At 46.4% G+C, this 11,399-nt stretch overlaps 1 protein-coding gene across 1 annotated transcript; it reads left to right on the top strand.

Annotated features, from left to right (window-relative positions):
* Positions 1–58: 58 nt before the first annotated feature.
* LOC123188927 (fasciclin-like arabinogalactan protein 3) lies at positions 59–1,411 on the top strand. The gene has a single exon (XM_044601207.1). The coding sequence runs from the start codon at positions 251–253 to the stop codon at positions 1,124–1,126; it is 876 nt and encodes a 291-aa protein (XP_044457142.1). The 5' UTR covers positions 59–250; the 3' UTR covers positions 1,127–1,411.
* Positions 1,412–11,399: the final 9,988 nt, after the last annotated feature.

Raw genomic sequence — 11,399 nt, forward strand, 5'->3', positions numbered from 1 at the left:
AATCAACACACAGTGATCGGATCTGAGCACCCGTTACAATGGTTGAGCCTCGCAGACAGACTGTCACCACAAACCATGCAGATGCAGATGTCCAGGTTTAGCATCACCATGTCCAGCCATTGACGTCTAAGTTTAGGATCGCCGTGTCCAGCCATGGACGTCCAAGTTTAGCATCCTAACCACACCTGAATGACAATTGTCTTAACCAGCGACAAGTCGCTCAATCTCCGGCGAAGCAAATTGCACCACCATGGCTCCGATCGCCTCCTTTGCCGCAGCGGTGCTTCTACTCCTCGCACTGGCGTCACCGGCGGCAACCTTCAACATCACCAGAATCCTTGGCGAGTTTCCCGACTTCTCCACGTTCAACGGCCTCCTCAGTCAGACGAAGCTCGCGGACGAGATCAACCGCCGGCAGACTATTACGGTGCTGGCAGTCAACAATGGAGGGATGGGCGCCATCACCTCGCTCCCCTCGGACATCCAGCGGAAGGTGCTCGCCGTGCACGTGGTCCTGGACTACTACGACGCGGAGAAGCTGGGCAGCATGAAGAACCGCTCGGCCGTGCTCACGACGCTCTTCCAGTCTACCGGCCAGGCCACCAACCGGATGGGCTTTATCAACTACACCAGGCGCGCCGCCGACGGCGTCATGATGTTCGGCTCCGCCGAGCCCGGCGCCCCATTGACGTCCCAGATGGTGAAGCCCGTCATGTCCCGCCCCTACAACATCTCCGTGCTGGAGGTCAGCTCTGCCATCGTGCCTCCCAGCATCGGCTCCGTCGACAACAGCAGAGCTCGCGCTCCGGCGCCTGCCCTTACTAAGATTCCTGCGCCAGCACCGGCGCCGTCCAAGAGCAAGAAGCCAAAGACGGAGGGAGCCCCCACCCCTGCTCCTGCCCCGTCCGACGACGATTCTAGCACTAACGCACCTGCCGACGCGGATGGGCCCGACGCGGACGGCCCGGCGACGGATGGGCCCGATGCGGACGGCCCGGCGGCGGATGCGCCGGCAGATGATGATGATGACAAGAGCAGCGACGACACCGGGGACGCTGCGGGCAGGGTGGTTGCCCGTGCAAGTCTCGGTATCGTGGCGCTTCTGGTGATTCTTGTTTCGCTCTGACTTATGCCCCCTGCGTACAAGTAGGTTAGATATGGTTCAAAGCAGCACTACGATGGTGTGTAGGCAAAAAACGTGATCGGATTGGCTGTCAAATCGAAATTACTGTACCAAGAGAAGGCACACTGGCAGGATGTGCGAGATAGGAGGGACGCCGTAGGCGATTTACTTTTTTTTTGAACATCAGTACATACACAAGCGCTCATATACACGCGCATACACTCATCCCTATGAACGCACACACGCACACCCTACCCCTATGAGCACCTCCGAAAGACTGAGCCGGCATATCATCTTGAGATTTACGAAGTCACCGTAGGCGCCTCGTCGTCGACGGGAACGTCTCCTCCCACTGAATGCGCATCGCCGAAAATCCTGAAATAAATCCAGTAATAAATGCGAGCACCAGGATTTGAACCCTGGTGGGCTGGGGATACCACAGTCCCTCTAACCATCCAACCACAGGTTGGTTCGCGCCGTAGGCGATTTACTGCTCAGTATCGTTCGGTGCGTAGTCGAGTGTGTGTCACCTATTTAGTTCTGTAGGACTAGCACAAATGCCCGTGCGTTGCAATGGGGAAAAATAGTTTATTTTCAAGTTCATTTAAAATAATATGTGCAAAAATACATTCGTTGTTCATGCAAATTTTAGTCAATTTTTTTAAGATCCAAAATTATTGAAATAGGACATGCTAATCTTATAGAATATTTCTTTATCTACATCAACATATTTTCTTCTATGATTTTTTTAGGAACTCATCCTTAAAAGAAATTAGAAACTTGATAAAGTTTAGCCAATACCACTAACAAAATTCGGAGAGAGATAGCATACCTTCGCAACAACTATTATATTTTTGGGCTTCTTCGTGTGGATGAACATTCACATTCAACGGAAGTGATCTATTTGGATATTTTTTTTATGTTAAAAATATTGTACTAAAATAGTGTTTTGGCTCCCCACGTTCCTTGTTTAAAACAAAGTCTATTTATCTTTTCATTAACATTCTTAGCTTCACCGACAACTCAACATGGACATAGCAAAATCCCCTGCACAGCAGAAAGTAGGCCTTGCATTAGAATTTCAACAACAATGGTTTTGTCGAGCGCCGAAAGCAGTATGTATTTCAATGTACCTCAGCATTTCAGGACACGACCTGCGGCCAATTGGACATGCTAAGGAGCAGAGCCTGATCGATCAGCGGCTTCCTCGAGAGCTGCACTTCATTCTTAGGATCAATAAGCCACTTCATTTCTTAAAAAAAGCATTAGGAAACTTGTCTGATACAATTTCAAGAATACAATCCGATGGGTCCTGAACACCTTATCGTGCTATGTTAGCCACATTATTTTCTGGATTTTCTAACCCTGCCAACCTTTGAGCATCATCGCCACAGCCTTGCTATCCACCTCTAAGTGAACATTGTATTATTAGTAAGTATACAATATAATAGATATAGATAAAGTCAAGTATTTTGGCAAAAACAAGATATAGATTTTTTTAAGGGGTAAAAGTATATAGATAAAGTAGCATGGAGTAATAAACAGGCTCTTTTTCTACCTTATTGGGGCCAGTCGGCCTAGCCGCCCCTGCCAGCTCACGGTGCTGTAAGTGCATCTAGTGTCATCCCTAGTTGGTTTTGGAGTATTGACGATAAACCTAATTGAGGGACTAATGTGTTTGTGAGAATTGCAGGATAACACAGGTAGAAGTCCCTCATTGATTCGGTTTTCCTACCAGAGATGACCCCTAAAAATGTATGAAGACATTGATGTCAAAGGTGGTATGTGAAGATATTCACATTGAAGACTATGACAAGAGAAAACATCGCATGAAGCCTATGGAGCTCGAAGACTCTGATCTTTCGTAGTTCTTTTTCTTCTTTATTGAGTCATAGGAACCACCGTACTATTAAGTGGGGTCCAAGAGAAACAGTCAGAATGACTGAAGTGATGCTTAACCAAAACCTATGTCTTCGAGTGAAGACTATGAGAGCAAATCTTGTCCAGAGTCGGACAAGTCAGCTTTGCTTGTAGCCCAAGTAAAGTTGTCGTGTGTGTTTGAAATTTGACCGTTGGAACACGTGTCAGTTCCTTAGTGACCCAGGGTCATTTCGGACAAATCAGGTCGGGTTGCCTAGTGGCTATAAATAGCCCACCCCTACAACCATAAACGGTTGGCTTCTCAGAGTTAGAGTACGACTTTTGTCGTTTGAGAGCAACCCACCTCGAAGCCTTTGAAAGAGAATTCCTTGCGAGGATAAAGCCCTAACCGCCCAGAGCCAAAGAGTGTTAGGCATCACTTAAGTCTTCCTGTGTGTGTGATCTGAAGACTTATTACACTTGAGGACTGTGAATCCTCCAGCCGGTTAGGCGTCGCGTTCTGAGCATCCAAGAGTCATTGTGGATCGCCGGTGAACGAAGTCTGTGAAGGTTTGGGAGTCTACCTTGAAGACTTACCAGAGTGATTGGGCGAGGACTGTGTGACCTTAGCTCAAGGGGAATACGGTGAGGACTGCGTGTCCGGGACTGTGTGTCCTCAGGTTTAAATACCTAGCCGCCCTAATCAGACGTACAGTTGTCACAGCAACTGGAACTGGTCCAACAAATCATTGTCTTCAACGAGTCACTGGTTTCATCCTTCCCTCCCCTTTACTTACTGTTGGTCCTTGTGAAGTCATTATATGATTGCACTATCTTTTGTCTTCATTGAGTGTCTGCTTGTTCTGATTGGCTTCATAATATCTTCCTACCTGATCCTTACTACCTAGCTGCTATTAGTCACTGTGCTTTCACTTCATTGAATACTTGACTATGGTTTGCCTAGTGTAGTCTACCTTCTGCTGCATGGTAATAGGTTTATTTCTATCGTTTGTCTTTGAAACTTCCATGTTTTGAAGACTTTCATAAAAATCGCCTATTCACCCCCCCTCTAGTCGATATAACGCACTTTCAATTGGTATCAGAGCAAGGTACTCCCTTGTTCTGTGTGATTCGGTTTAACCACCTGGAGTTTTAGCTATGTTGACTGCAGGGATAATTAAAGTCTCCGCTGCGTGCCCCGTCTTTGATGGAACTGAATATCCCTACTGGAAGAATAAGATGCGCATGCATCTTGAAGCCATTGACGTCGACCTATGGTATGTCGTCAAGAACGGTGTTCCCAAGGCTGGAGAAGGTGTCACTGCTGCTGACGTCAAGAAGTTCGTTCAACTGGACTCTATTGCCAAGAATATCATCTGTGGTCATCTGACCAAAGGACAGTATGACCGCGTGAGTGCTTTGGAAACATCTAAGCTAGTCTAGGACTGGCTCTCCAAGGTCAATGAAGGCGTCTCAACCCAGAGAGATCAGAGAATCAGTGTCCTTCGCAACCTCTTCAACTGCTTCAAGAGAAATGACAATGAGAATGTCCAGCTCACGTTTGATCGACTCACTGACATCACAAATGAGCTTCAAGCCCTCGGCGCTACTGAGATCACCAAGCATGAAGTCGTCAAGACACTCCTGAGATCACTTGACAGTTTGTTTGACACCCTAGCCCTGATGATTGAAGAACGCCCTGATTTCAAGACACTCGATCCATCTGACATACTTGAGAGGCTCAACACACATGAGTTTCAGCTTTCTAAGAAAAGAGATATCTACGGTCCCAACTATGGGCGAACTCGTGCCTTGAAGGCAAAAGTTGTCTCCTCATCTGAAGAAGAATCTGACAGCAGTTCTGATGATCCTGAAGACATTGGAAAGGAGCTTGCTATGCTTGTGAAGAAGTTCCAAAAATTCACCAAGAAGAAAGGCTTCAGAAAGTCTTCACGATCAAGCTCAAGGAATGATGAAGTTTCTGCTCATGACTACAAGAAGAAAACATGCCACAAGTGCAAGAAACCTGGCCACTACATCTCTGAGTGTCCGCAGTGGGATATTGAGAACAAGAAGAAAAAGAAGAGCAAGGAGTATGATTCTGATGACAAAAAAAAGAAGAAATACTCAAAGTCTTCTTCCAAGTCCTCCTCAAAGTCTTCATCACACAAGAAGAGCTCATCTGGCAAGGCACGTGCGTTTGTTGGCAAGGAAATGGATTCAGAGGAGGAGTCCGCTTCTGAGGAGGCGGAGGTGGAGTCCGAGGAGGAGTCCGACTCTGGCGTTGCGAGTCTGGCTACAACATACGTTGCCAAGTCCATCTTCAACACTGAAGACAATGACTCCATCACCGACACCGATGCAAATGACAAGGACTACTCCGCTCCTACCTACTGCTTCATGGCACGCGGTGCCAAGGTAAACACACACACACTACTCACTATCAAACATCTAGTGACGATGACTCTGATTGTGGTTCCAAACCTAGCTACAAAACACTCGCTAAAATTGCAACTGAACAACAGAAAACCATGGAACACATTCAAAAACTGTTAGACAAAAGCGATAATCTGTTAGATGCTGAAATGACTCAATCTTAGTCCTTAATTGAAGACATAAAAAATCTTCACGTTAAGTATGAGGAACTTGAAAGTCGTCATGAAACGCTCTCAACAGCTCATGAAAGGCTTTCCTATGATTATCTTCAAAGGAAGCAAGATCTTGAGAAATTGAGAGCGGCTCATGAAGATCTTCAAAAAGAAAATGAGTCGCTTCGCGCCGAACAGATCAGTTCAGCTCAGGAAGGATTTGAACCACCATGTCTTAAATGCATTGAGTGTGATAATGCTACTTCTGTTGCTGAATGTTCTAATGCTGCTACTGTTGCAATATCTTCAACTGTTGATGTGGGAACTAACCCCTCTGCTGAGGATACCACTGCTATTGCTGATGAGAATGCTAGGTTGAAGACATTGCTTGAAACAGGGATGTACAAAAGTCTCAAAGGGCATCAAACACTATGTGATGTTCTCAAAAGGCAGATCCTGAACCGAAACCCTAGGAAAGAGGGTGTTGGGTTCGTAAGGAAAATGAATGCTGATGGCTCTTACTGGAAACCTGAGCAGTACCCCAAAACCACATGGGTTGCTGCAAAGGAACCTTCAGCAGATCCATCCACTCTATCTGGCTTCACTTGTGCGAACCCCATTGTCATTGATGAATCCTTTGATGCAAACTATAAACTATTTAAGAATCAGAATGGTAAAGTGTTTGCCAAGTATATTGGTACTGACTGCAGGAATGGACCGTCTATGAAGAAGATCTAGGTGCCCAAAAAGTGTTTGGAGAATCTTCCTGTGAATGTCATCATGACACCACAGGTGAAGAAGACAAACCCCAGACCACAGGCTTCATACGGTCCAAAGGCTTCATACAGACAGAGGACTCACGGGAGTCAAACTAACACAAATGTTTTGCAGGGAAGCCATACTCAGGCCTATGAATATGAGTGTGGTTCATCAAACCGCCATGTTCATAAGACCAAGAACTATTCTGCTTATTCTTATGAATACTATTGTCCTCCTGCAAGACTTTTCGCTAGGGCTGCAAAGCCAAAGTTCTCAGATGCTGCACTTAGAATCATTGCTTCGAAGCCACCCTTGAAGATGTGGGTGGCTAAGAAAGCTTAACTCTCTTTTGCAGGGAAGGGTCCCCATCAGAAAACCAAAATCGTCTGACGCTATTGCTGGGGACCTTAAACATCTTGTAGGGCGCAAGATCAAATGCCCAAATGGTCTTATTATGTACTTCGTTCCTGAATCGCTTGCTACTCACCCTATCAGTCCAAATCTCGATCTAAGCTTTCATAACTCACTGGTTCGTCAAATGTTTTTGCTTCACAATTCTCTTCGTGAAGCCTATCCCCCTAACTGCACTGTAGGATACGACACTAGCAGCTTCAGAATGGATTATTGATAGTGGGTGTACCAATCACATGACTGGCAAGAGAAGCCTTCTTATGGACTCAACCTTACGTCCATCCGACAAGAGTCACATCACATTTGCTCACACTGGTAAAAGTAAGGTATTGGGTCTAGGTAGAGTTGCAATCTCAAAGGATCAACACATGGATAAAGTCATGCTTGTTGAATCCCTTGGTTTCAATTTAATGTCTGTCTCAATGCTTTGCGATTTAAACATGATCGTGATGTTTGGAAAATATCATTGCCTTGTTCTAATGGAATCTGACAAGTCTCTAGTGTTTGAAGGGTATAGGAAAGATGATTTGTACGTGGTAGATTTCTCAGCAGGACCACAACTTGTCGTATATCTTCTGGCAAAAGCTTCAGAATGCTGGCTCTGGCATTGGAGGCTAGGGCATGCTGGCATGAGGAACCTCCACACCCTTGCAAAGAAGAAGCATGTCATAGGCATCGAGGGCGTCAAGTTCAAGAAAGATCACTTATGCGGTGCCTGTGAAGCAGGAAAGATGACGAGGGCAAAGCATCCCTCGAAGACAATCATGACAACAACTCGACCCTTCAAATTGATCCACATGGATCTTTTCGGTCCCACTCATTACTCAACTCTTACTACTACTGCTTGTCTCTATGGCTTTGTCATTGTTGATGATTATTCTAGATATACTTGGGTGCACATAATCCTCTACAAGACTGAAGTGCAGGATGTCTTCAGACGCTTCGCCAATCGAGCAATGAACAACTATGGCGCCAAGATAAAGCACATCAGAAGTGACAATGGCACTGAATTCAAGAACACTGGCCTTGATACATATCTTGATACTGTGGGCATCACACATGAATTCTCAGCTCCATACACGCCACAGCAGAATGGCGTCGTCGAACGCAAGAACAGAACACTCATTGAGATGGCCCGAATGATGCTTGATGAATACAAGACTCCAAGAAAATTCTGGCCTGAAGCCATTGATACTGCATGCCATACAATCAATCATGTTTATCTTCACAAGCTTCTGAAGAAGACATCTTATGAGCTCCTTACTGGCAAGAAGCCAAATGTCAGTTACTTCAGAGTATTTGGCGCCAGGTGCTGGATCAAGGATCCACATCACACTTCAAAATTTGCGCCAAAAGCACATGAGGGTTTTATGCTTGGATATGGAAAGGATTCACACTCCTACAGAGTCTTCAATCTCTTTCATTATAAAGTGGTTGAAACAGTGAATGTGTGGTTCGATGAGACTAACGGTTCACAAAGAGAGCAACTACCAAATGTGCTAGATGAAGTTCCATCCAGTGAATCAATCAAACTTATGGGAACTGGAGAAATCATACCCTTTGAAGCTCAACCTGAAGAGGAACTTATCATCTCCGCACCTGATCAACCTGAAGACAATGCTCAGCCTGAAGACAATCCCTCTAACAATGACAATGATCAGCAAGAACAAAATCTTCGCCCTGTACATCCTCGTGTTGCAAATGAAGTGCAGATTGAGAGAATAATTGATAGCATCAATGCACCCGGTCCGCTCACTCGTTCAAGGGCAACACAGCTAGCAAATTTCTGTGGGCACTTCGCATTCGTCTCAATAACAAAACCCAAGAAAGTTGAAGAAGCCTTCATGGAACCTGAATGGATTCAAGCTATGCAAGAAGAGCTTCAACAGTTTGAGCTGAATAATGTATGGGAACTAGTTAAGCGTCCTGATCCTCGGAAGCACAATATAATAGGCACCAAATGGATATACCGCAACAAGCAAGATGAGCATGGTCAAGTTGTCAGAAACAAAGCTCGTCTCGTTGCTCAAGGATATACTCAAGTGGAAGGGATTGACTTCGATGAAACATTTGCTCCCGTGGCTCGACTTGAAGCCATACGCATACTGCTGGCCTATGCAAATCATCATAACATACTTCTATATCAAATGGATGTGAAGAGCGCATTTCTCAATGGAAAGATTGAAGAAGAAGTGTATGTTGCACAACTGCCTGGCTTTGAAGATCCAAAACATCCTGACATGGTATACAAGCTCAACAAGGCACTGTATGGCCTCAAACAAGCCCCTCGGGCTTGGTATGACACACTCAAATACTTCCTGAAGAGCAAAGGCTTCACACCTGGTTCCCTCAACCCCACTCTCTTCACGAAGACATATGATGGTGAACTATTTGTGTGCCAAATATATGTGGATGACATTATCTTCGGCTGCACCAATCAGAAATACAGTGAAGAATTTGGATATATGATGCAAGAGCAATACCAGATGTTCATGATGGGAGAGCTGAAGTTCTTCCTTGGTCTTCAAATACGACAGCAACGCAACGACATCTTTATATCTCAAGAGAAGTATCTCAAAGATTGCCTGAAGAAGTTCGGTATGCAAGACTGCAAAGGCTTCACGACGCCAATGCCAGCCAAACATCATCTGGGTCCCGACGACAATGGTAAAGAGTTCGATCAAAAGGTATACCGCTCCATGATTGGTTCTTTAGTTTATCTATGTGCATCTAGGCCAGATATTATGCTTAGTGTTTGCATGTGTGCTCGATTCCAAGCGGCACCAAAGGAATCGCATCACTTAGCTGTGAAGCGAATTCTTTGATATTTGGCTTACACCCCAACTATAGGATTATGGTATCCAAAGGGCTCAGAGTTTGATCTAGTTGGATTCTCAGATGCTGATTATGCTGGTGACAAGGTGGATCGCAAGTCCACATCAGGCACGTGTCATTTTCTGGGACGATCACTTGTATGTTGGTCTTCAAAGAAGTAGAACTGTGTATCTCTCTCCACTGCTGAATCTAAATACATTGCTGCTGGATCTTGCCGCGCTCAGCTTCTGTGGATGAAGCAAACACTCAAAGACTATGGCATTCATCTGAAGCAAGTGCCACTCTACTGCGACAACGAAAGCGCCATCAAGATTGCCAACAACCCAGTTCAGCACTCGAAGACAAAGCACATTGAGATTCGTCATCACTTTCTCAGAGATCATGTTGTGAAGGAAGATATTGATATCATACACGTCAACACTGAAGAGCAATTGTGTAACACCCCGGATATGATTTACCTAATATGTAATCCAACTATTGCCGTTTCCGGCGTTAAGTTATTTTATTTTCTCGGGTTCGGGTTTTTGTCTCCGTGTGTTGTTGTCGTTGTCATGCATCTCATATCATGTCATCATGTGCATTGCATTTGCATACGTGTTCATCTCATGCATCCGAGCATTTTCCCCGTTGTCCGTTTTGCATTCCGGCGCTTCGTTCTCCTCCGGTGGTCTTTTCTACCTTTCTTTCGCATGTGGGATTTAAACATTTCCGGATTGGACCGAGACTTGCCAAGCAGCCTTGGTTTACTACCGATAGACCGCCTGTCAAGTTTCGTGCCATTTGGACTTCGTTTGATGCTCCAACGGTTAACCGAGGGCCCGAGAAGGCCTCGTGTGTGTTGCAGCCCAACACCCCTCCAATTTGGCCCAAAACCCACCAAAACCCTCTCCATCATCTAGAGTGTTCGATCACGATCGCGTGGCCAAAAACCGCACCTCATTTGGACTCTCCTAGCTCCCTCTATGCCTATTTAAAGACCCCCTCCGAAATTCTCCTTCTCCTCTCCCCGAAACCCTAGATCCGCCACCTCGCGCCGTGCCGGACACGTCCGGTCCGGCCGGAAACGTCCGCCGCCGCCGCCCGACGAATCGCAGGCCGCCACGTGGGCAGCCGCGCTCACCTCGCTGCCGGCCCGCCCGAGCCCGCGGGAGGCCCCCGCGGCCCATCCCCGCGCGCCGCCCCGCGCCTTTCTCCTTCCCCGCGCCCGGTGCCCGGCGCCGCCGCGCGCCATCGCCGGCCTCGCCGCTCCGGCGAGGCACCGTCGCCCGACGCCCCCATCGCCGGCGCCCTCTCCGCCGCCTCCGTCGCATCGCCCCAAGTCCCACTCCGGCCGCCCCACGAGCTCCTTCCACTCCGGCGGTCTACTTCGTCTCCAGCGAGATCGAGGCAAACCTCGGGAAGCGTGTAGATCTCAGATCCAAAACATCTCGGTTGACTTTGTGCCCTGAAACCCTAACTATTTTGCTATGTTCGTCGCGCCGTAACTCCGCATCCGTAGCTCCATTTTGGACATATAGCATATCAAAATGTTCGTCTCAGAGAGCAAATCATTTCATCTCATTGCATCATTTTCATTTGAGTTCATCTTGATGCCTGAAATACTGTTAGGAGAATACTATTTGAGATAATTGTCAGATCTTCCGCTCCAATTAGCTATTTGTCATTTTTGCCATGATTAATGTGTGCATGATATGCCCCTGAGCTCTACATGTGTTTTGTTATATGCTTTGCCATCTTTCCAAAGGTGCAACCCTTATATTTTTGTGATGTGTGTGGTGACTAGCACAAGCTTGCAAAGTGGTGCATTTGTTAATGCTGATTTC

Source organism: Triticum aestivum, chromosome 2A, assembly GCF_018294505.1.
Source record: "Triticum aestivum cultivar Chinese Spring chromosome 2A, IWGSC CS RefSeq v2.1, whole genome shotgun sequence".
Lineage (NCBI taxonomy): Eukaryota > Viridiplantae > Streptophyta > Magnoliopsida > Poales > Poaceae > Triticum > Triticum aestivum.